General features: G+C 50.2%; 2 protein-coding genes across 7 annotated transcripts in view; both read right to left on the minus strand.

Moving 5' to 3' along the window:
• CPAMD8 (C3 and PZP like alpha-2-macroglobulin domain containing 8) overlaps positions 1 to 14,076 on the minus strand; it is a 117,392-nt gene extending 103,316 nt beyond the window's left edge. For 5 of the 6 annotated variants that reach the window (XR_004738251.3, XR_004738250.3, XM_035286103.3 and 2 more), the window contains exons 1-6: positions 13,807 to 14,076; positions 9,303 to 9,454; positions 7,413 to 7,435; positions 5,311 to 5,476; positions 5,179 to 5,231; positions 753 to 770 (exon numbers count right to left, since the gene is read on the minus strand). Coding sequence is in view for 4 of the 6 variants with exons in the window: in XM_035286103.3 (XP_035141994.3) it covers positions 753 to 770; positions 5,179 to 5,231; positions 5,311 to 5,476; positions 7,413 to 7,435; positions 9,303 to 9,454; positions 13,807 to 14,039 (645 nt within the window). In the remaining 2 variants the exon portion in view is untranslated. Of the gene's footprint in view, positions 1 to 752; positions 771 to 5,178; positions 5,232 to 5,310; positions 5,477 to 7,412; positions 7,436 to 7,979; positions 8,159 to 9,302; positions 9,455 to 13,806 lie in introns of those variants that run through there. The other variant, XM_035286105.3, reaches the window with a different exon arrangement.
• A 3,051-nt stretch (positions 14,077 to 17,127) lies between these two features.
• The window catches only part of HAUS8 (HAUS augmin like complex subunit 8), a 54,121-nt gene continuing 47,657 nt past the window's right edge, over positions 17,128 to 23,591 (minus strand). Inside the window, exon 11 of the mRNA XM_078361758.1 lies at positions 17,128 to 17,454. Within this exon, the coding sequence (XP_078217884.1) occupies positions 17,244 to 17,454 (211 nt within the window). The 3' untranslated portion in view covers positions 17,128 to 17,243. The remainder of the gene's footprint in view (positions 17,455 to 23,591) is intronic.

Raw genomic sequence — 23,591 nt, forward strand, 5'->3', positions numbered from 1 at the left:
AGGGCAAAAAAGTTAAAAAGCTCTGGATAGAGAAGAGGCTTTGGAAGGCAGAATACGCTTACCTCCTCATTTAGGGAGCTGTGTGCAAACCTAGAAATGGACGTGGCTGGGTGAGGTGGCTCAAGCCTGTAATCCCGGCACTTTGGGAGGCTGAGGCAGGAGGATCGCCTGAGGTCAGGAGTTTGAAACCAGCCTGGCCAACTTGATGAAACCCCCATTTCTACTAAAAAAAAATTAAAAATTACAGCCAGGTGTGGTGGCTCATGCCTGTAATCCCAGCACTTTGGGAGGCCAAGGTGGGCGGATCATGAGGGCAAGAGTTTGAGACCATCCTGGCCAACATAGTGAAACCCTATCTCTACTAAAAATACAAAAAAAAAAAAAATTAGCTGGGCGTGGTGGCGCACACCTGTAGTCCCAGCTACTCGGGAGGCTGAGGCAGGAGAATCTCCTGAACCGGGGAGATGGAGGTTGCAGCGAGCCGAGATCAGTACCACTGCACTCCAGCCTAAGTGACAAAGTGAGACTATCTCTCAAAAAAAAAAAAAAAAAAAGGAAATGGACAGACACACACACTCAGCCCATCCCAGGGTGGACTCAGGGACCAGGATAGAAGAGGCCAGGTGCCAGCCTTGTAAGGCACAGTGGCTCAGCCCAGAAGGCAGACATTGGGTGAAGACAGACCAGATCTTGCAGAAGATAAGCTACCCGGGGCCCCGAGTCTAAGCCAAGTAGGGGCAGAGGCCACTCACCAGGATGTAGGCTTCCAGCTGTAATGAAGACACGGATACAGTGAGCAAATCTTCCAGCAAACCCCAAATCCTCCCAACGCGCTCATGTGTCATTTACACATGGCCTTGGTCTCCAGGACAGGCAGTCACTGTTACGGGTTAAAAAGTGTCCCCCTGGCTGGGCACAGTGGCTCACACCTGTAATCCCAGCACTTTGGGAGGCCGAGGCGAGTGGATCACAAGGTCAAGAGATCGAGACCATCGTAGCCAACATAGTGAAACTCCATCTCTATGAAAATACAAAAATCAGCTGGGTGTGGTGGAGCACACCTGTAGTCTCAGCTAGTCACGAGGCTGAGGCAGGAGAATTGCTCGAAGCCGGGAGGTGGAAGTTGCAGTGAGCTGAGATCGTGCCACTGTACTCCAGCCTGGTGCCTAGCGACAAAGCAAGACTCTGTCTCAAAAAAAAAAAAAGTGTCCCCTAAGTTACATCCATTGAATCCTAACCCCAAGTAGGGTCTTTAGAGAGGGACCCTCAAAAAGGGAAACCAGGCAAGTGCTACTTGATCCACTGGACCCTGTTAGTGTCCCCAGCAATGGGACCGACACATGCCAGGTGCCTCCCGATACAAGGCACTTGGGAGGATCCAGTATTGATTCTGTGGATCCTTCCCAAGATTCACAACCTGAACCTGGTCATCAGGAACCAGACATTCTGCAAAACGACTGCCTGGACTTGCCAAAAATGTCGATGTCACGAAAGACACAGAAAGGCAGTGAGGAACTAATTCAAACTAAAGGAGACCAAGAGACGACAATTGGATTGGATGCAACAAATGACCCAGGATCAGACCCTGGTCCAGCAAACGTGCTGTGAAGGTTACTACTAGAACAACACGGATTTTATATCAGACCTTAGTATTGTGTCAATGTCAACATTATTTTCTTCTTCTTCTTCTTCTTTTTTTTTTTGAGACAGAGTCTTGCTCTTTTGCCAGGCTGGAATGCAGTGACACGATCTCAGCTCACTGCAACCTCTGTCTCCTGGATTCAAGCAATTTCTCTGCCTCAGCCTCCTGAATAGCTGGGACTACAGGTGTGCACCACCAGGCCTGGCTAATTTTTTGTATTTTGGTAGAGATGGGGTTTCACCAAGGCCAGGATGGTCTCGATCTCCTGACCTTGTGATCCACCCACCTTGGCCTCCCAAAGTGCTGGGATTAGAGGCGTGAGCCACCATGCCCAGGCTTTTTTTTTTTTTTTTTTTTTGATACAGGGTTGTGCTTTGCTGCCCAGGCTGGAGTGCAAGTGGCACAATCGCAGCTCATTGCAGCCTCGAACTCTTGGGTTCAAGGGATCCTCCTGACTCAGCCTCCCAAGTAGCTGAGACTACCAGTGCATGCCGCCATGCTTGGCTAATTTTTATTATTTTAATGTTTTGTCAATACAATTTTGCTGTTGCCCAGATTAGTCTCGGACTCCTGGCCTCAAGTGATCCTCCCACCTCAGCCTCCCAAAGTGCTGAGATTACAGACATGAGCCACTGTGCCCGGCCTCAAAATTGTTAAATGTGATGATCGTCCTTTAGTTGTCTAAGAGAACATCCTTACTCTTAAAGGATGCAGTCCAAGTGTTCAGGGCCACGGAGGCACAATATCTGTAAGTTATTCTCAAATGATTTATCATTAAAATAATTTTCTAAGTATATACACATATACAGAGAGAGAGAGAGAGAGAGAGCACTGGACAGAAAGCCTATAAATGAGGCACGGTGGCTCATGCCTGTAATCCTAGCACTTTAGGGGGCTGAGATGGGTAGATCACCTGAGATCAGGAGTTTGAAACCAGCCTGGCCAAAACGGTGAAACCCCATTTCTACTAAAAATACAAAAAATTGGTGGTGCAATCCCAGCTACTCAAGAGGCTGATGCAGGAGAATCGCTTGAACCCAGGAGGCAGAGGTTACAGTGAGCGGAGATCACATTGTTGCACTCCAGCCTGGGCAACAAGAGCAAACCTCCCTCGCAAAAAAAAAAAGTACATAAATGTAGCAAAATGTAGGTTTTGTTAGATTTGTAAACTTGTAATTGGCAACTCTAGTTCCATGTTCTCAGAGTGTGTTCCCCACACCATCATAAGAATAATCAGGCCGGGCGCTGTGGCTCAAGCCTGTAATCCCAGCACTTTGGGAGGCTAAGGCGGGTGGATCACGAGGTCAAGAGATCGAGACCAACCTGGTCAACATGGTGAAACCCCGTCTCTACTAAAGATACAAAAAATTAGCTGGGCATGGTGGCACGTGCCTGTAATCCCAGCTACTCAGGAGGCTGAGGCAGGAGAATTGCCTGAACCCAGGAGGTGGAGGTTGTGGTGAGCCGAGATCGCGCCATTGCACTCCAGCCTGGGTAACAAGAGCGAAACTCCATCTCAAAAAAAAATAGAATAATCAACCAGGAACTTTAAAAATACATGTCCTAGGGTCCCTCCCCAGACCTCCTGAATCAAAAACTGTGGACAGAGGTCCTGCAACCTGTGTGTGAACAAACCTATCAGATGATATTAACACACGCTCAAGTTTGAGAACTACTACTCCAGGTCAGAACGACTGCACCCCTTAGCCAGATCTGGCCCTCTGCTTGCTTTTGTCAATAAAACTTTATTGGCACCCATTCATGTCCATTCATTTACATATTGTCTACGGTTGCCTTCGTGTGGCAATGGCAGATCTCCGCAGTTGCAACTAGAATCGGTGTGGTCCACAGAGCCTAAATATTTACTCTCTGGCCCTTTACAGAAAGCTCACTGATTCCTGGGCTGAATGAAGGGCACCATTCTATAGCATTGCTCCAAATAAAAAGTTAAAAGATCTGAAGCTGGGTGTGGTGACTCACACCTGTAATCCCCAGCACTTTGGGAGGCTGAGGTGGGAGAATTACTTGAGCCCAGGAGTTTGAGACCAGCCTGGGCAACACAGTGAAACCCCATCTCTTCTAAAAATGCAAAACCTAGTTGGGCATGGTGGTGCACACCTGTAATCCCAACTGCTTGGGAGGCTGAGGTGGAAGGAGCAATTGAGCCCAGGAAGCAGAGGTGGCAGTGAGCCAAGATCATACCACTGCACTCCAGCCTGGGTGACAGAGTGAGACCTCATCTCAAAAAAAAAAAAAAAAAAAAAAAGATGCATGCCTTTTTTGTATTAATGTATTTACTTCAAAGGAGAAATGATAAGTTTGATGTGGCAGCAATGTTTTCTTTATTTGTTTTCTTTGTTGTTTTTTTTTTTCTTTTTTTTTGAGTCTAAGCCTCGCTCTGTTGCCCAGGCTGGAGTGCAGTGGCACGATCTTGGCTCACTGCAACCTCCGCCTCCCAGGTTCAAGTGATTCTCCTGCCTCAGCCTCCCAAGTAGCTGGGACTACAGGCACATGCCACCACACCTGGCTAATTTTTTGTATTTTTAGTAGAGACGGGGTTTCACCATGCTAGCCAGGATGGTTTCGATCTCCTGACCTTGTGATCTGCCCTCTTCAGCCTCCCAAAGTGCTGGGATTACAGGCATGAGCCACTTCACCCAGCCTTCTTTATTTTTTTAGAGACAAGGTCTTGCTCTGTTGCCCAGGCTGGAGTGAAGTTGGTGTGATCAAGGTTCATTGCAGTTTCGAACTCCTGGTCTCAGGTGACCCTTACACCTCAATGTCCCACATAGCTGGGACTACAGATACGTACCACTATGCCCTGCCAATTTTTTAAAAAAAATTTTGTATAGACGAGGTCTCTCTATGTTGCCCAGGCTGGTCTCGAACTCCTGGCCTAAAGTTATCCTTCCGCCTCAGACTCCCGAAAGGGATTACAGGTGTGAGCCACCCTGCCAGGCCATATTTTATAATGAAAGTTATGCATGACTATTAAAATTTAAATTTAAACAACAGTCAGGCTAGGCACAGTGGCTCACGCCTGTAATCCAAAACTTTGGGAGGCTGAGGTGGGCAGATCACTTGAGGTCAGGAGATGGAGACCAGCCTGGCCAACATGGTGAAATTCCATCTCTACTAAAAATACAAAAAATCAGCTGGGTGTAGTGGCAGGTGCCTGTAATCCCAGCTACTCAGGAGGCTGAGGCAGGAGAATCACTTGAACCCGAGAGGCAGAGGTTGCAGTGAACCGAAATCACAGCCCTGAACTCCAGCCTGGGCAATAGAGTGAGAGACTTGGTCTTGGGGGAAAAAAAAAGAATTTAAGCATCAGTCCAGGGCTACCTAAAGCCCTCAAAGGCACTCCCTGTTGAGGGGCAGTAGGAAAGGGATACCCACCAGCTCCCTGGGTTTCTCCAGGGGCGGGGAACCATGAAAGGAAAGAGAAAAGAGAAGGTCTGGAGAGAAAGGCCAGGTTCCGATGGTGGTCCTGGCCAGGTGGTCCCAAGTGGGCCCGCCCTTTTAGAAACTGATCTCACCTTCTGGTTGACGGGCCTCAGGTCTGGAGAGACGGTGAAGATGCTTATGAGCACTAGAAGAAAGAAGAGAGGCCTGTGACACCTCCAGACCACGGCGGGCACACCCTGCGTCCATCTGTGCCGGCCACCCACCTCGGTGCTGGGGTCTGTACACAGGCTTGTCCGTCTGGATGAACACGGAAGCGCCCCGGCTATCCACGGTCACCGAGGTCTGGTTGTGAAAGAGGGGCCCGTCCTCCACCTGCTGGCCATGGCCCCACACTTTCAAAAGCGCCTGGCCCTGGAGGCCCGTGGGCACCTGCGGGCAGAGGAAGGAGCTTTGGGACAAGGATGTCACCCAGGAATGGGCCAAGATACTGGGAAAGGAGTTTGGAGGTCTCTAATGGGAGAACTCACTCCTGGGACAACTGTGCCCCCCCCAGGGGACACGTGGCAGTTTCTGGAGATATTCTGGGGTGTCATAGCTTTGGGTCTCAAGTGCTACTGTCACTTGAGAGGGGACAAGAGAGGCCGCTCAACATCTTACAGAGCACAGGACACCCCCCACCCCCGACGAACTGCCCCAAATACCTTTTTTTTTGAGACAAGGTCTTGCTCTGTTGCCCAGCCTGAAGTGTAGTGGCACAATCTCAGCTCATTGCAACATCTGCCTCCCCGACACAAGCTATTCTTGAGATTACAGATACCTGCCATCATACCTGGCTAATTGTATTTTTAGTAGAGACGGGGTTTAACATGTTGCCCAGGCTGGTGTCAAACTCCCAACCTCAAGTGATACTCAGGGGTGGAGGTTGCAGTCAGCTGTGATTGTACCACTGCACTCCAGCCTGGGTGACAGAGCGAGACATCATAAAAAAAACTGAAAACAATCTAAAAAAATCTAACCTGTAGAAGCTGAACGCTTAGTAAATTAATATTTAAGAGGGGTGCAATAGGGCGTTGTTTACAATAAGATGGAAATTCCAATTATAGAGACTTAAAAACGTGGACACTGTTTACAACAATGGGATCAGAGAGAATAGGAGACACCATGGCGTGTGGTGCTTGTTTTTTTGTTTTTTTTTTTTGAGACGGAGTTTGTCCCTGTCACCCAGGCTGGAGTACGTGGCTCGACTTTGGCTCACTACAACCTCTACCCCTCGGGTTCAAGCAATTCTCCTGCCTCAGCCTCCTGAGTAGCAGGGATTACAGGTGCCCGCCACTATGCGCAGCTAATTTTTACATTTTAGTAGAGATGCCGTTTCACCATGTTGGCCAGGCTGGTCTGGGACTCCTGAACTCAAGTGATCCACCCACCTGAGCCTCCCATATTGCGAGGATTACAGGTGTGAAGCCACCATGTCTGCCAATGGTGTGCATCCTTTAGCTGAAACTATTAAAAGAAAATGTATGTGCCTGAACAAGAACGTATGGAAAACATAAAAAAGTGGAAAGTATGAAAACTGGTTTATTAGTTCATTTCTCCTTTTCTAAATTTCGGGTTTTTTTTAGATGGAGCTTTGTTCTTGTTGCCCAGGCTGGAGTACAGTGGTATGATCTCAGTTCACCACAACCTCCATCTCCCAGGTTCAAGCGATTCTCCTGCCTCAGCCTCCCGAGTAGCTGGGATTACAGGCATGCGCCACCATGCGTAGCTAATTTTGTGTTTTTAGTAGAGATGGGGTTTCTCCATGTTGGTCAGGCTGGTCTCGAACTCCCAACCTCAGGTGATCTGCCCACCTCGGCCTCCCAAAGTGCTGGGATTACAGGTGTGAGCCACCGGGCCTGGCCACCTATTTTTTTAAAAAACAAAAATAAAAAATAGGATTTCACTCTGTTGCCCAGGCTGGAATGTAGTGACGCAATCATAGTTCACTGCAGCCTCAACCTCCTGATCTCAAGCAATCCTCCCACTCAGCCTCCCAAGTGGTTGGGACTACAGGCATGCACCACCACACCTGGCTAATTTTTGTATTTTTTTTGCGTGGAGACGGGGTTTCACCATGTTTTCTAGGCTGGCCTTGAACTCCTGGGCTCAAGAGATACACCCACCTCGGCCTCCCAACGGGCTGGGATTACAGGTGTGAGCATGGCACCCAGCCTCATTATTCATTTTTTACCTCTCCTTTTTAAAAATGATTTTTCTCAAAAAAAAAAAGATTTTTCTCAAAACATATGCAGTTTCTCTTGTTCTATTCCCATTCAATTCTTTATTTCCAAGGTCAGGTTTATAATTTTAAAAATTAACAGCTTACCTTGAGTTTGATTGTCCCTTTATCTAAAAATGAAAATAAAATGAGAAAAGTTAAGTCAAGAGCTGTGTTTCCCCGCCTCCTGTGAGCTGCTGCCGCACAAACCACAAACTTCCTCAACCCACAGGGGTTTCATGTGGACAAACACACCCTGGGTCATGCTGGCCTGGCCCAGGCCAGGCTGGGATTAGCAGAAGCCAGAGGTTTCCTCCAAGCTGGCACAAGGCCAGAGGGGATGAACAAAGCTGAGCTATTCAGGGGAAAGCTGGCCTAAGTATTTGATCTACTTCACCCCTGGCTCCTGTCCAAAGTAAGCTGTGAGGCGAGTAATGGGAAAACACCAGGGGAGAGGAACAAGGAGAAGAGTGGAGAGAAAGAAGAGGGGACTGAGGTCCCCAGTGGACCTTACTGATCTCCCATCACCTCACTCGGGTACCCACACTGAATCATTTGTGGTACTGTACTAGGTTTCTGGCCTCCAGGACTCAATTAGGTATCTATGATTTTTGCCTCCCAGCAACCATTATCCCATTTCCTGCTAACAGATCCTCACTTTCCTTGGGCAAATACCTGCCCACCACTCAGTCCACGTGGCTCCTAAGCTTTCCATCCACATCCCTGGGGCTCTGAGCCAATCTTCACAGGCCTTCCTCTCTGGTCACAATGATTGGTTCAGGTTGAGCACATGACCCAAGATAGGCCAATGAGAGGGAATCCTGGGACTTTATCCAGCCATCCTGGGAAACCGGTGCTCCCAGTGATCTTCAGGGGAGACCCGGCTGCATCAGGAGCTAGGACAAGAAGCATGCCAGCAATACCAGTGGATTTTTTTTTGAGGAGTTTCGCTCTTGTTGCCCAGGCTCCAGTGCAATGGTGCGATCTCGGCTCATCACAACCTCCGCATCCCTGGCGATTCTCCTGCTTCAGCCTCCTGGGTAGCTGGGATTATAGGCATATACCACCATGCCTGGCTAATTTTGTATTTTTAGTAGAGATGGGGTTTCTCCATGTTAGTCAGGCTGATCTCGAACTCCCAACCTCAGGGGATCTGCCTGTCTGGGCCTCCCAAAGTGCTGGGATGACAGGTGTGAGCCACTGCACCCAGCCTGGACTTTCTTTCTAGTTATGAGAGACCGTAAATGGCTGCAGAAGCCAACTGATGTTGGGTTTCACTTGGTTAGCCACCCAAGTCAGGAGTACCTGCTTCTTCTACGATAGAAGGGCTTCTAGAAGATGATAGAAGGGCTTCTAGAAGATTCTAGAAGCTTCCAAATTTCCATCTTCTCTGACCAGACCTCCCCAGGAGACACGTGCTGCTTCAGCGGCCTTGGGGCCACTAACATTGCCTGTGTCTCCTATGGCTGCCATCATCCTCTGCATGAGGAATGAGACCTGCCCTGGGAGACTACAGCTTTCTGAACCAGGGACCTGCATTCACCAATTTGAGGCTGTCGTTATCTGCATTTGACCAAGAAGTGAGGGGGAGAGACTGCTTAGTAACAGGCCTGTGAGCCCAGGTCTAATGATTCAGGTGTGCTGGAAACTCAACAAAAGGTCAGAGGGGGTCAGGTGATCATCTCCAGCTCCCCCGTCACACCTCTGGTCAAACCTGACAAAGCCGGCTGCCCCGCTCTGCCCAGGTCTGCACCCACAGAACCAGAGCCACTGAGGAATTGTGAACTGAGCTGCCCATTCCTGGGCCTTACTCTCTCTCCATATGTAAAATGAGGAGAATGCAACCTGTCCTCCCCGCTCCCTCCCTCTTGTGCCCCTGGGGATATGGGGCAGAAGGGAAGCAAAGCAACACCCACACTGCCCCAGCCTTGAAGGCCAGCAAGTGGCTCCACTTTGCAAAACAAGGAGAAGCTCTGGTCCGGCACCCAAGGGACCTACCCAGGATGGCTCCCTGGCTCTGCACCACTGGTTCACCCTGGGCCACCAACTGAGCCTGGACCATGACTTCCCTTGGAGAGTTAAAGATGGTCACGCTGATGACTTCCTCCACGCCCGCACGGAAAACAGAGGGTGCTGCGATCAAGTAACCCCTGTAGGAAAGGAGATCCCAGGTGAAGTTCTCACCCCCGGCCCCCTAGCCTCGCTGCCACCACGGCTAGCTCAGGGCTCTCCCCTGGCAGACTCCTGCCTTTTCCTGACCACACCTGGCTGGCACTAATGCTCTAGGTGTCTGTGCCCCCCGTCAGTTCCTGAGGCCGGGATTGGCTCATTCACCTCTGAAGTCCCTGTACTGGGTAAGAAACTGGCCTCATTTTTCAACATCACACAACCTCTCTTACTCTCTGTATTTCAGCCTCCAGCCTGTTTGCTCAGCTACTTCCTTCTGCCCCAGGACCCCTTTTTTTTTTCTTTTGGAGATGGAGTCTCACTCTGTTCCCCAGGCTGGAGTACAGTGGTGTGATCTCAGCTCACTGCAACCTCCGTCTCCTGGGTTCAAGGGATTCTTGTGGCTCAGCCTCCCAAGTAGCTGGGATTACAGGTGTCTGCCACTACACCCTGCTAATTTTTGTAATTTTTAGTAGAGATAGGGTTTCGCCACGTTGGCCAGGATGATCTCGAACTCCTGACCTCAAACAATCCATCCTCCTCAGCCTCCCAAAGTTCTGGGATTACAGGCATGAGCCACCGTGCCCAGCCCTTCTGGCCCAGGACCTTTGCACATCTCATGCCCACTGTCTAAAATACTCTCCTCCACAAGCCAGGTAACCAACAGGATCCCACTTCATCTTCACAGTGCACTCACCTCCCCCACCACCGGGAGAAGCGCTGATGTCAGCTCTATTCAGAGACTCAGAAAGGAAGCAGAGGCAGAAAGGAAGCCCCAGAGAAGTCAGTTCACCAGCCCCAACAGTGACAGGCCAGGATTCTAACCCAGGCAGCCAGGCTCCAGAGCCCAATAAAAAGAGACAAAGGGCTTCTCTGCCGCATTCATTTTAAGAACAAAACCTGAACACAAACTATAGGGCCTCAAACAGAAAGAGTTCTGAAAACAGTGGAATTAAAGCAGGCCTCTCTTTCCTAAAATCTTCTGATTGACTATAAAGTCATCTGTGGAAGGGAGGCCTTACCCCCACTTTCCTGATGGGAAGTTGATGCTTCAGAAGGATAAGAACATGTACCAGACCACACAGTCAGGCAGAAGAGGGCGTTGGGGGTCCTCAGGGGATCTGACCTGGGGTCCCAGGTCCTCCCCACCTGAGCTCCTGCCTCCCAGTATCTACAGCCTCCCATGGAAAATTACAAAGGCCCTGTAACCTCATGAAATGCTTACAGTGTGCCAGAAATCGTCAAGAGCCCTGTAGCAAAGGGGCCATGATGGCAACCATGTAGAATGACGGAAATCAGAAGAAAATAGGGTGAAGGGGAAACTGGACCAGGCGATGAGATTAGGAGACATTTCATTTCAATATTTTCTTTTTTTATTTATTTTTAATTGAGCCTGAGTCTTGCTCTGCCACCCAGGCTGAAGTGCAGCGATGTGATCTCAGCTCACTGCACCCTTCACCTCCCAAGTACAAGAGATTCTCCTGCCTCAGCCTGCAGAGTAGCTGGGACTACAGGCATAAGCCAGCACACCCGGCTAATTTTTGCATTTTTGGTAGAGACAGGGTTCCACCATGTTGGCCAGGCGCTGGTCTCGAACTCCTGACCTCAAGTGATCTGCCCACCTTAGCCTCCCAAAGTGCTGGGATTAGAGGCCCACTGCACCTGGCCTCAATATTGTCTCTAGAAAAACCCAACATCTACATGCAAAAAGATGAATTGAGACCATTACCTCACACCATGCAATCAGATTAACTCAAAGTTAATCTTAGTAACAGATCTAAATTGAAGAAGTAAAATTTGTAGAAGCACTAGAAGAAAACAAAGGAGAAAGTCATAGTGTGCTTAGAATAGGCAGATTTCTTGGATAAGATACCAAAAGTATGATCCACAAAAGATAAACCGAACTTCATGAAAACACCATTAAGCATGTTGCATCTCAAAAGATGCAATGGGTTTGTGTTGTTTCATGTACACAAACAATCGCTTTGGGTTGTTTACTGCAGCCCTGGCCACACTGTACACTGACCTTAGGATCACACTGTGCTCCATCTGCCTTGAATAATTACCAGAGTTCAGTCCCCTGGGATCACATATGTGCCATCCAATTCCAGGACCAACTGGAGTTCGCAAGACCCTAGGTATGTGATGTGTATTACATAACTCCAGCACTGACCAGGACATGCAATGACCCTGTGTTTGTAGGTGTCCTTCCTGCTCCAGCACAGGAATGTGGCATCCTTTTGAAGGGACATACTCTTTCTGTCTGGCTCCCAGCTGATCCCTAGAGCTTAGACGGGCCTCACATATAGCACATGGTGAGTGTAAAAGAGAGTGTGAGAAACGTGTTCATTTTGCTTGGTCACCTTTGAAAGTCCTAACAATACGGGTTTGAGTCTTCCTCCAACTGCCCAGAGGACCTGACATCACCAAATTAAGTGTCCCTGCTATTGAGAAGTTGCAGCTGTTTCCAGCTGTTGGGATGCCGGCCAGCCATTCCCTATGACACCTGACCCACCCTCTAGCATCTGAGCCAACACTAGCTTCTCATCTTGCTGGTCTCAGAAGGTCCCAGATTGGGGAAAATGATGTCCGGGTCAGTGAGGACAGAATTGCTCTTACAACTGCAAATCTATGCTGCTTTTTCTGCGATCAGAGATTGCTCATGCAGAAACCTCTCAGGTCCCAGAAGTGGGCATCCAGAGCTGTTCCTAAAACGGGATCCTTTGGGCTGGGTGAACCATGTCCCTGTCTTAGAGACTAGCTAATCTGAAATCTCAGGTTGGTCATTTGGGGACTTCTCTTCCCCAGTGTGTCTCTCAGCACAGGGATTCCATGTCACATGTAAAATCCCAGAGTGACTTCGGTCAGAGGCAAACACGCTGGAGAACTGTTTAAAACTCTGCAACGGGCCAGGTGCAGTGGCTCAGGCCTGTAATCTCAGCACTTTGGGAGGCTGAGGCGGGTGGATCACCTGAGGTCAGGAGTTCAAGACCAGCCTGGCCAACATGGTGAAACCCCGTCTCTACTAAAACTACAAAAAATTAGCCGGGCATGGTGGCATGCGCCTGTAATCTCAGCTACTTAGGAGGCTGAGGCAGAAGAATCACTTGAACCTGGGAGGCAGAGGTTGCAGTGAGCCAATCACCTTTGCACTGCAGCCTGGGCAAGAGGAGCAGAACTCCGTCTCAAAAAAACAACAACAAACAAACAAAAAACACCTCTGCAATGGAGAGACTTGTAACTTATTCAGTTATTGTATAAGGCACAGTGTCTCATTGGAGGCAAGGTCTCTCAGGTGGGGCCGGTCATTCCTTGCAGCAGAAGCTGACCTGTGCACCACAGGCTGTTTGCCAGCATTCCTGGCCTGTATCCACTAGATGCCGACAACAAATGCCTCCCCCTAGCTGTGACAACCAAAAATACCGCCAGACATTCCCCAGTGACCTCAGGGATTCAAAAATCCCCCAGGGCTGAGGACCACTATTCTAAGGAATGCCAGCTTTGCAAGAAGCAGCAGGATGAACATTTGCAGGTTCCGATGTCACGAAGCCCAGGAGAGGAAAATCTGGATGTTCAGAGAGTAGTAGGTTGTCTTGCTTTTAAAACTGTGACCAGCAAGGACCAAGTACTCATTGCAAATAAGGACACCCACCTAGTCTCACCGCCTACCGATTTTCTGGAAACTCCTAAACAAGGGCTGCTTGAACAAGCCGTCTCCTAAACGCGCAGCTGGACTAAAAGGCTGGGCTTGTGCAGACCAGGGCAGCCCCCCCTGAACCCGCAGCCCTGCGGAGCTCACCCGAACTTGCCAAGTTTAGAAATATTCCTTGTGAAGTCAGCTTAGGAGAGGTTCTCCCCAGCAGCTAATTCACCTTCTCCCCGCCCGCAGTGTACCCACCAGAAGCCTGCAAGCAAACCTCTAGAAAAATGTGGAAGCAAAACAAACACTTCCTTCCCCCTCACCACGCCCACCCACGGGAAACATACCCTTCGGATTCTCCTCCCACTTCTCAGCCAAGACGCGCCTCTTACCTTCATGCCTTGGACAACTGGAAATCGCCACCCAAGATGACAGCCTGGGTCACACGAAGGGGGCGAGGTGGGGCGGGTAGCTGACCTCAGCGCCTTTAGCTCTGGGGAGTCCCTGTACCTCCACCCAGACACTTTGGAAACCTCAGGGCTACCCTCCCCAAAACGATTTGGGAACAAGACGCCAGGTCCAGTCCAGCGCAGAGGTAGTGTGGCCTTGGACAGGTCGCTGCCACTCTCTGAGCCAGTCCCTGCGACCCCCACCCCTGGGGGCGACCGACCTCCTCTGTCGCCAGAGGATACTCACTGGGCCTGGGGTTGCGCGGCACGCACACCGTCCTGCGCCGACAGCAGCAGAAGCAGGAGCGAGAGCCACGGCCAGAGCAGGGCGCCGCTCATTTTTCCACTCCGTGGGGGTGCCGCGCCCGGGGAGGGGGCCGGGCCAGGGTTGGGCCAGGGCCAGGGTCTGAGCACGGCCGTCCCTGCGTCGCCGCCGGGGGCCCTTTGTTCGCAGCCCCCTCGCAGTGCGCCCGGCGCCATGCGCCCCACTCCGCGCCCGGCCAAGCTGGGGCAGCCCGGGGCCAGCCCCCTCCCTGGACCCACCTCGTCTCCGGGCCCGCCCCGCTCGCCCAGCTCGCCCCGCTCCCGGACGTGCCCTCTCGGGACGCCCGCTCCGCCCATCTCCAGACCCCGACCCTCCCCGCCCCCTTCCCGGGATCGTCCCCCAACTCACTCACGGGACCCACCCGGGCCTTACCCGACTCCCCCGGAACCCGCCTCCTCGCCCCCTCCCGGGATTCGCCCCCAGATTCCCTCCTCCCCACCAGCCCCTCCTGGGACCCGACCACCCACTGCCCGCACTCTCCCTCCCCTCTCCACCCGGCATCCACTCGGAACCTGCCTCTCTCTGGCCTTTCCTTCCCTCCCTCCCCAGCCACCCGTTGTGGCCCCCTCCCCGGGGACCGCTGGGTCTGGACGCAGCCCACAACCCGGATCTACCCGGCCCGCTCACTTCTCCCCGCTCCCCGACCCCTACTGTTCACAAATCCCTTGAGCCCGTCCCCTCCCTCTCTGGGCCTCAGAGTCCCCCTTCCCCTCTCATCCAGCGGGGGTGGACGGGCACCCCCTTTCTCTCCAAGAGCAGGGTCCCCTCCTGTCCCTCCCCTTGCGGCCACCTCAGGGACGGTCCTGCTGTTCTAGGTCTCACTGGCGGGCGCACATCCTATACCACATCCAAATCCTGGACCCCCCTCCCTCCAGTGTGGAAACCCCTTCCCCTAGCTACCAGCTGCCTTTTTTCTAAAATTCCAGTGCTTACCACACCCTCTCCTGCCCGGAATCCTCGGGGCTCCCTGTTTATTTTGCGTTTTATTTTTATGTTTTGAGACCAGAGGTTTGCCCTGTTGCCCAGGCAGGAATTTAGTGGTGCAATCACAGCTCACTGCAGCTTCAAACTCCAGGAGAGTAGCTGGGCCTACAGGTGCAATCCCACACCCAGCTAATTTTTGTATTTTTGTTAGAAACGGGGTCGCACTATGTTGCCCAGGCTGGTCTTGAACGCTGGGCTCAAACGCTCCTCCTTCCTCAGCCTCCCAAAGTGTGGGATTACAGATGTGAGGCACCACACCCAGCCAGCACTTCCCGGTTCTTGAGACCAAATCCAGGCTCTGTCTGATGGTGGAGACCTCAGCCTGGTTTCTCGAACACCCTGTTCTCGCTCCACTGCTGGCTTCTGCCTAATCTCTGACTTCCTCTACCTGCCTCCTTCGCCAGTCCAACTTCTGATCCTTCCAGGAAACTGGAGGGAAGCTTCTCTTGCCCCTTCCCTGCCCCTAGGCATGTGAGGCCTCTGGGGGCTTCGCAGCCGGGTCCACAGCCTTTGGACCCAGCACTGACCACCCAGGCAGCACCAAGCCCTGGGCTAGGCAATGAGGACCTCTGGGCTGGGACATACAGGACCTTCTGCCACTGAGCACAGTCCCCTACAGGGGACGTATTTTTTTGTAAAGACGGGGTTTCACCATGTTGCCCAGGCTGGGCCTTAAACTCCTGAGCTCAAGCAATGTGCCCACCTCAGCCTCCCAAAGTGTTAGGATTATATGCATGAGCCACTGTGCCCAGCAAAAAAAAAAAAAAAAAAAAAATCCTTTAGAACTCTGAAAAACATAGGTACTAGAAAAAATATATTCCTGGACATTTAATTGTTTAGAATATATCTCAAACTTGGATAAAAATATCTTCGATCTCTAACCACAGTGTGCTCTAAATATGTAAGGCTGATGGGAGCATCGCTGTAAACCTGGTCCATCCAATTTTCTTGCACAATTGAAGAGGCAGAAGAAGGAAACTTTAGGGTTTTTAAAAAATAATTTTTAGACTATTTTGAAAACAAATTGATACCATATTATGCCACTTTAGTAATTACTGATTTTCTATTCCCAAACCTCAAAGTTAAAAAAAAAAATTAAATACTTCATTTCTATTTAAAAATCACTTATGTAAAATAAATTTAAGGTTTTGAATTCAAATATAAGTGTGTCAATTTGATTTATGTCCATTTCTTCTATATATTCCTTTGTTCTGCATTTCTGATATAAAGTCCCATGACTTCGGCAGGCACAGTAAGGCATAATTAGGCATTAAGACATGACATCCCAGATAGCAACCTCACTGAATAATTAACAATTCTAAATTGTTCAAACCTAAACTAATAAACTTTTGCTGTATATCTTTCAAATATTTTTCTCAAGTGAATTCCTGCCTCTCAGTGGTAGCGGACAGTGGCTGGAGTGGGCTGGGTAGCTGGCTCTCCTGCCTGGAGAAGAGGAGGAGCCACCTGCCTCCAAGCTCAGACCAAGCCAGCCCCAAGCAGGCTGCTAAACTCACATGGAGCTGCAAAAATCTTGCACCACTGGGCGAGGTGGCTCATGCCTGTAATCCCAGCCCTTTAGGGAGCCAAGGCAGGCGTATCATCTGAGGTCGGGAGTTCAAGATTAGCCTGACCAATACGGAGAAACTCCATCTCTACTAAAAATACAAAAATTAGCCGGGCATAGTGGTGGGTGACTATAATGTTAGCTATTTGGGAGGCTGAGGCAGGAGAATCTCTTGAACCTGGGAGGTGGAGGTTCCAGTGAGCCAAGATCCATTGCGCTCCAGCCTGAGCGACAGAGTGAGACTCTGTCTCAAAAAAAAAAAAAAAAAAAATCTAGCACCAAGAAGCAGCATCTGGGTTTTCACCCTCATCATTCACGTTTGCCCCATGCCACCCCTCCATGACGACCCTGGCTCCTACTGAAGCCAACCTCCACTCCTCAGCCTTCAGGCCAGCCTTTGGGCCCTCTGCTCCCCGCTTGACCATCGGGCTCTGGCCACACTAACCTCACACTAACCCCAACCCACCACCACTGCCATCTCGGGCTGAGGTGCCACCTGTCCCCCCTGCCTGGGATACCCTTCCCTGTGGCATCACAAGACCGATCCTCTGTCCTCCACCTTCAGAGTCAGGGTTAGCTCCGAGGGGCCTTCCCTGCCTGCCTGTGGTGTACAGTCTAAAATGGCAGTCCTGCCTTGGCATGGCTGAGCCACGCAGGACCACTATGTCCTGACCGTATGCTCGCCTAACTCTCGCTTGCTGAGAGCAAATTCTGGCATGTGTGAGAAATATTACTCGCTGAGAGCTGCGGCAAGGAAAACCTATTTGACCCCCTAAAGTGGAAGATTGCCCCCAAAGCAGGAAACTGCTCAAAGCATTGTAAAACAGTAACCAATATGAATACGTCTCACAGCAGAGGAATTCGCTCTTTGAACACAGGATATGGGATTCCTTCCTTTGTTCCTTGTAGAGTGCGCGTTCTTGTTTGTCTTCAACCTCTTGTAAACACGCACAGGCTGCTGAATTAGTTTATCTTTAACGTACGCAGGACCAAAGAGCATCTGCTTGGTAAACTTGTCACTGGAATGTAAAGAATAAATACGCGGGTCAGAGTCTGCTCTGGGCTCTCAGCTGGAAAGGCTGCGATACCCCCGATGCTCCACTGTGAACGTAACTTTTTGCTATTTCGTGTCTGTTTCTTAATTCCTTCAGCGCTGCCTGGGTTGGCATGCTCAGGGCTCACTGAAGCCTCAACCTCCCAGGCTCAAGTGATCCTTCCGCCTCAGCCTCCCGAGTAGCTGAGGCCACAGGAGGGGTACCCCAGCTAAATTTTTTTTGAATTTTTAATAGAGAATCTCCTGGACCGGCGATCCACCCACCTCGACCTCCCAAAGTGCTGGGCTTACAGACGAGCCACTGTGCCCAGCTATACTCTTATAATTCTGAACCATTTAACGTTTGTACAACAGCACTACCATTCTTAGTAGGTGCCTGGTTTTTTTTAGGTGTCATTGATGACATGCTTGATTGTGTGAATTTGCAGTGTGAGGTCATTTTTAGGAATGCCCCCTTGTGTGAGGGAAGAACTGGCTGCATGAGCCCCACAGTCAGTGTTAAACACCTCCAAGCACACCGAGGATGAGCGGCTTTGCAGTCCGGATGTGGGACGAGGAAGGCCGCAAACACCGTCCTGTTGTCAGTGGCCGTTTCTCTTTTCTTTTTTTCTTTTTATCTAGATGGAGTCTTGCTCTGTTGCCCAGGCTGAAGTGCAGTGTTGTGATCCCGGCTCACTACCAAGCTCTGCCACCCAGTTCAAGCGATTCTTGTGCCTGAGTAACTGGGATCATAAGCATGCGCCACCATGCCCAGCTAATTTTTTTGTATTTTTAGTAGAGACGGGGTTTCGCCATGTTGGCCAGGCTGGTCTCGAACTCCTAACCTCAAGTGATCTGCCCATCTCAGCCTCCCAAAGTGCTGGGATTACAGGTATGTACCATTGCGCCAAGCCGATGGGCACACAGCATGTGCCTGTGCCTGCCAGGTGCCCAAAAGATTGGATGTCAGGGCTGAGGACAGACAGACAGGCTGATGGGTCTGCAAGGGTCTGGGTCCTCTAGCAGTGCCCCCCACAGGGTTCCTAGGCCCAGAGGGAGATCAGGCCAAGCCTTTCCAGGACACCAGGACATTTCATATACATGGAATCATGGACTGCCGGGCGCAGTGGCTCACGCCTGTAATTCCAACACTTTGGGAGGCCAAGGCGGGTGGATCACGAGGTCAAGAGATCGAGATCACTGTGAAACCCCGTCTCTACTAAAAAATACAAAAATTAGCTGGGCATGGTGGCACGCGCCTGTAGTCCCAGCTACTCGGGAGGCTGAGGCAGGAGAATTGCTTGAACCTGGGAGGCGGAGGTTGCAGTGAGCCAAGATTGCGCCGCTGCACTCCAGCCTGGCACCTGGCGACACAGCAAGACTGTCTCAAAAAAAAAAATGGAATCATACACTATGTGCATTTTTGTGTCTGCCTTCTGTCACTCAGCACCATGTTTTGTTTTTTAGATGGAGTCCTGCTCTGTCTCCCAGGCTGGAGTACAGTGGTGCAATCTCGGCTCACCACAACCTTCACCACCCGGATTCAAGCAATTCTCCCACCTCAGCCTCCTGAGTAGCTGGGATTACAGGTATGCACCACCAAACCTGGCTAATTTTTGTGTTTTTAGTAGAGGTGAGGTTTCACCATGTTGGCCAAGCTGGTCTATAACACCTAACCTTAGGTGATCCATCCGCCTCAGCTCTCCGTGTGCTGGGATTACAAATGTGAGCCACCATGCCTGGCCTTGTATTTGCTTTTTTTGAGACAGAGTCTCACTCTGTCACCCAGGCTGGCATGCAGTGGCATGATCTGAGCTCACTGCCACCTCCACCTCCCTGGCTCAAGCAATTCTCCTGCATCAGCCTTCCAAGTAGCTGGGACTAATTTTTGTATCTTTAGTAGAGATGGGGTTTCAGCATGTTGACCATGGTCTCAGATGATCAGCCCACCTCAGCCTCTCAAAGTACTGGGATTACAAGTGTGAGTCACTGCACCCAGACTAAAAGGCTTAATATTTTTAAAACAAGTTGTAAGCCAAAAAGTTTGCTTATATGAATGACAGGCATCATCCCTTTGAAACACAAACGATCAAATAAGGTCTTATAACAGATCAATCTTGGTCAGGCTCAGTGGCTCATGCCTGTAATCCCGATTCCAACACTTTGGGAGGTTGAGGCAGAAGGATCACTTGAGGCCAGGAGTTCCAAGACCAGCCTGGGCAACATGGCAAAACCCCATCTCTACCAAAAATACAAAAATTAGCCAAGTGTGGTGGTGCGTGCCTGTAATCCCACCTACTCAAGAGGCTGAGTCAGAAGGATCGCTTGAGCCTGGGAGATGGAGGTTACAGTGAGCCGTGATCACGCCATGCACTCCGGCCTGGGCAACAGCGTGAGACTCTGTTTCAAAAAAAGAAAAATAAAAAGATTAATCTGTTATCTTTTTGCTTTAGAAATTTGGATCTGATGGCCGGGCTCAATGGCTCATGCCTGTAATCCCAGCACTTTGGGAGGTTGAGGCCGGCGATCACAAGGTCAGGAGTTTGAGACCAGCCTGACTAACATGGTGAAACCCCGTCTTTATTAAAAATACAAAAATTAGCCAGGTGTGGTGGTGCACGCCTGTAATTCCAACTACTCAGGAGGCTGAGGCAGGAGAATCGCTTGAACCCAGGAGGTAGAGGTTGCAGTGAGCCGAGATTATGCCACTGCACTCCAGCCTGGGTGACAAAGTGAGGCTCCGTCTCCAAAAAAAAAACAAAAAGGAAAAGAAATGTGGATCTGATGAGTCTCTCCTGATTCTGTGTCCTTGGGGACTGGAGCTGCTTCCCTGCCTGGGACCTCGCCCCAACCTGGAAGGCGGCGGTTCTTCCCTGTGGTATGGACTAGAGGTTGCAGGAGTGACAAGCTCTGCTCGGCTCAGCAGGGAAACAGGCTGGGATGTTTGGCATCGTAGGAAAGTGGATGGGCCATGGGCGACAGTTCTGGTCTGTGCTGAGCAGCTGAGCTGGCTCTGGGCCAGCCCTGCCCTAGAGGCATGAGGCCTGCTCAGAAGAGGAAACCTCAGAGCCAGAGCTGGGCTTTCCTCCCCAGCTCAGGTCGTGTGTGGTGTAGGGAGTGTCACCTTCACCCAGCCCCCACCACAGATCGCCCCTCCAGTCCTTGGCAGCAGCCACATATACAAGACAACATCTTGGTCATGCACAAGTCTGACTGCTGGCTCCTTCCATGGTTCAAGGAAAAATGAGGAGTGACTGCTTATGGGATTGGGTTTCTTTTTGGCGTATTGACAACATTTGCCACTAAATTGAGGTGATAGTTGTATGACATCATTTTTCTTTTTTTTTAAGACGGAGTCTTGCTGTGTCGCCCAGGCTGAAGCACAATGGCACGATCCTCGCTCACAGCAAACTCTGCTTCTCGGGATCAAGCAATTCTCCTGCCTCAGCCTCCTGAAAAGCTGGGATTACAGGCACCTGCCACCATGCCTGGCTAATTTTTGTATTTTTAGTAGAGACGAGGTCTACATCATGGTGGGCAGGCTGGTCTTGAACTCCTGACCTCAGGTGATCTTCCCATCTCAGCCTCCCAAATTGCTGGGATTAGAGGTGTGAGCCACCGTGCCCGGCTGACACCTTGAGTATACTAAATGCCACTGAATTGTTCATTTTCAAATGATTACTTTGGGCCCAGCAAGGTTGTTTACACCTGTACTCCCAGCAATTTGGGAGGCCAAAGCAGAAGGACCACTTGAGCCCAGGAGATCAGCCAGGGCAACATAGTGAGACCCCCTCATCTGTAAAAAATACTTTAACAATTATCAGGACTTAGTGGTGTACATCTATGTGCTCCCAGCTTCTCGGGAGAATGAGGCAAGAGGATCTCTTGAACCCAGGAGGTTGAGTCTGTAGTGAGTAGGGATCGAGCCATTGTATTCCAGCCTGGGCAACAGATCAAGGCCTTGCCTCTCAAAAATAAATAAATAAAATGGTTAATTTCATCGTATGTGAGTCTGGTCATAATAAAAGAAAAAGCGGCCAGGGGAAAATGCATCTTGCTGCAGAGAAACGCTGAACCCCCTTGGAGTGGCCAGGACCTCAGAGAGAAAGCTGATGGGGCAGTGCAGTCCAGCAAAGTCAATGTTGGAGCCACACGTAACCTCAAATCCTGATTCTTCCGCTTATCAGCTGTGTGATCTGCAGGAAGCTGCTTGACTTCTCTGAGCCATTGACTGATTGATTGAAACAGAATCCCACTCTATCACCCAGGCTGGAGTGCAGTGGCATCTTGGCTCACTGCAACCTCCACCTCCCGGGTTGAAATGACTCTTGTGCCTCAGCCTCCCAAGTAGCTAGGACTATAGGCATGTGCCACCATGCCCAGCGAATTTTATTATTTTTTATTTTTAGTAAAGACAGGGTTTCACCGTGTTGGCCAGACTGGTCTCAAACTTCTGACCTCAAGTGACCCGCCCACCTAGGCCTCCCAAAGTGCTGGGATAACAGGCGTGAGCCAGCATGCGCAGCCTTCTGAAACTTTTAATCGCCTCAGCTATAAAGTGGAATTCACAACACGTTCTCGCAGAGTAATTTAGGGATAAAAAGAGATGGTATGTGTCACCTCACTGGGACAGTGCCTGGTTACCGAAAGCACTTGTTTAAGCCAGAGGCAGTGACTCATGCCTCTAATCCCAGCACTTTGGGAGGCCAAGGCAGGAGGATCACTTGGGCCCAGGAGTTCAAGACCAGCCTGGGCAACACAGCAAGACCTTGTCTCTGAAAAATCAAAAAATGGCTAGGTATGGTGGTTTGTGTTTGTAATCCCAGCACTTTGGGAGACCGAGGCAGATGGATCACCTGAGGTCAGAAGTTCGAGACCAGCCTGGCCAACATGGGGAAACCCCATCTCTACTAAAAATACAAAAAAATTAGCCAAGCCTGGTGGTGGGTGCCTGTAATTCCAGCTACTTGGGAGGAGGCTGAGGCAGAATTGGTTGAACCTAGGAGGCGGAGGTTGCAGCGAGTCAAGACCGTGCCATTACACTCCAGCCTGGGCAAAAAGAACAAAACTCCATCTCAAAATAAATAAATACTTTCAACAGGTGCAGTTTATGTGGGTGCTACTGCACTCCAGCCTAGGTTACAGTGAGACCATGTCTCAAAAAAAAAAAAAAAGGTACAGTTTATTGTATGTCAGTTTTCTGTGGTTTGAATATTTTTGTCTCTCCCAAATTCAGCTTGAAACTTAGTCTGCATTATGGTAGTATTGAGAGGTGGAGCTTTTAGAAGGAATGATTATTGGTCGCTCATCAAAGAAATTGAAGGGAGCGAGCTGGTTCCTTTTTTCTTTTCTTTTTCTTTTTTTGAGATGGAGTCTCGCTCTGTTGCCCAGGCTGGAGTGCAGTGGCATGATCTCAGCTCGCTTCAACCTCTGCCTCCCAGGATCAAGCGATTCTCCTGCCTCAGTCTCCCAGGTAGCTGGGATTACAGGTGCTTGCCACCACGCCCGGCTAATTTTTGTATTTTTAGTAGAGACAGGTGTATGTGTGATATATCATATTGTTTGCAGAGGGCGGTAGCAAAGAAAACCTAGTCGACCCCCCAAAGCAGAAAACGGCTTAAAGCGTTATACAACAGTTACCAATATGAATATGTCTCACACCAGATGAATTAGTTCTTTGAACGCAGGATATGTGACTCTTCCTTTTGTTCCCTCATAAAGAGTGCTTTCTAGTTTATTTTTAACCTATAGCAAACATACACTAGCTGTCTGGTTAGTTTACCTTTAACCAGTGAAAGAACACAGAGCATCCTCTTGGTAAACTTGTCACTGGAATGTAAAGAATGAATACGTGGGTCAGAGTCTGGAAGAGCTGTGAGCCCCCTGATGCCCCACTCTGATCCCCACTTTTGCACTCTATCTCTGTGTCTGTTTCTTAATTCCTTCAGCGCCGCCTGAGTTGAACTGGTTTCGGCAGGCTGGGTTTCTTCATGTTGGCCAGGCTGGTCTCAAACTCCTGACTTCATGATCCGCCCACCTCTGCCTCCCAAAGTGCTGGGATTACAGGTGTGAGCCACCACACTTGGCCACTGGTTACTTTTTTTGCCCTTCTGCCAGGTGAGG

Source organism: Callithrix jacchus, chromosome 22 (genome assembly GCF_049354715.1).
Source record: "Callithrix jacchus isolate 240 chromosome 22, calJac240_pri, whole genome shotgun sequence".
Classification (NCBI taxonomy): domain Eukaryota; kingdom Metazoa; phylum Chordata; class Mammalia; order Primates; family Cebidae; genus Callithrix; species Callithrix jacchus.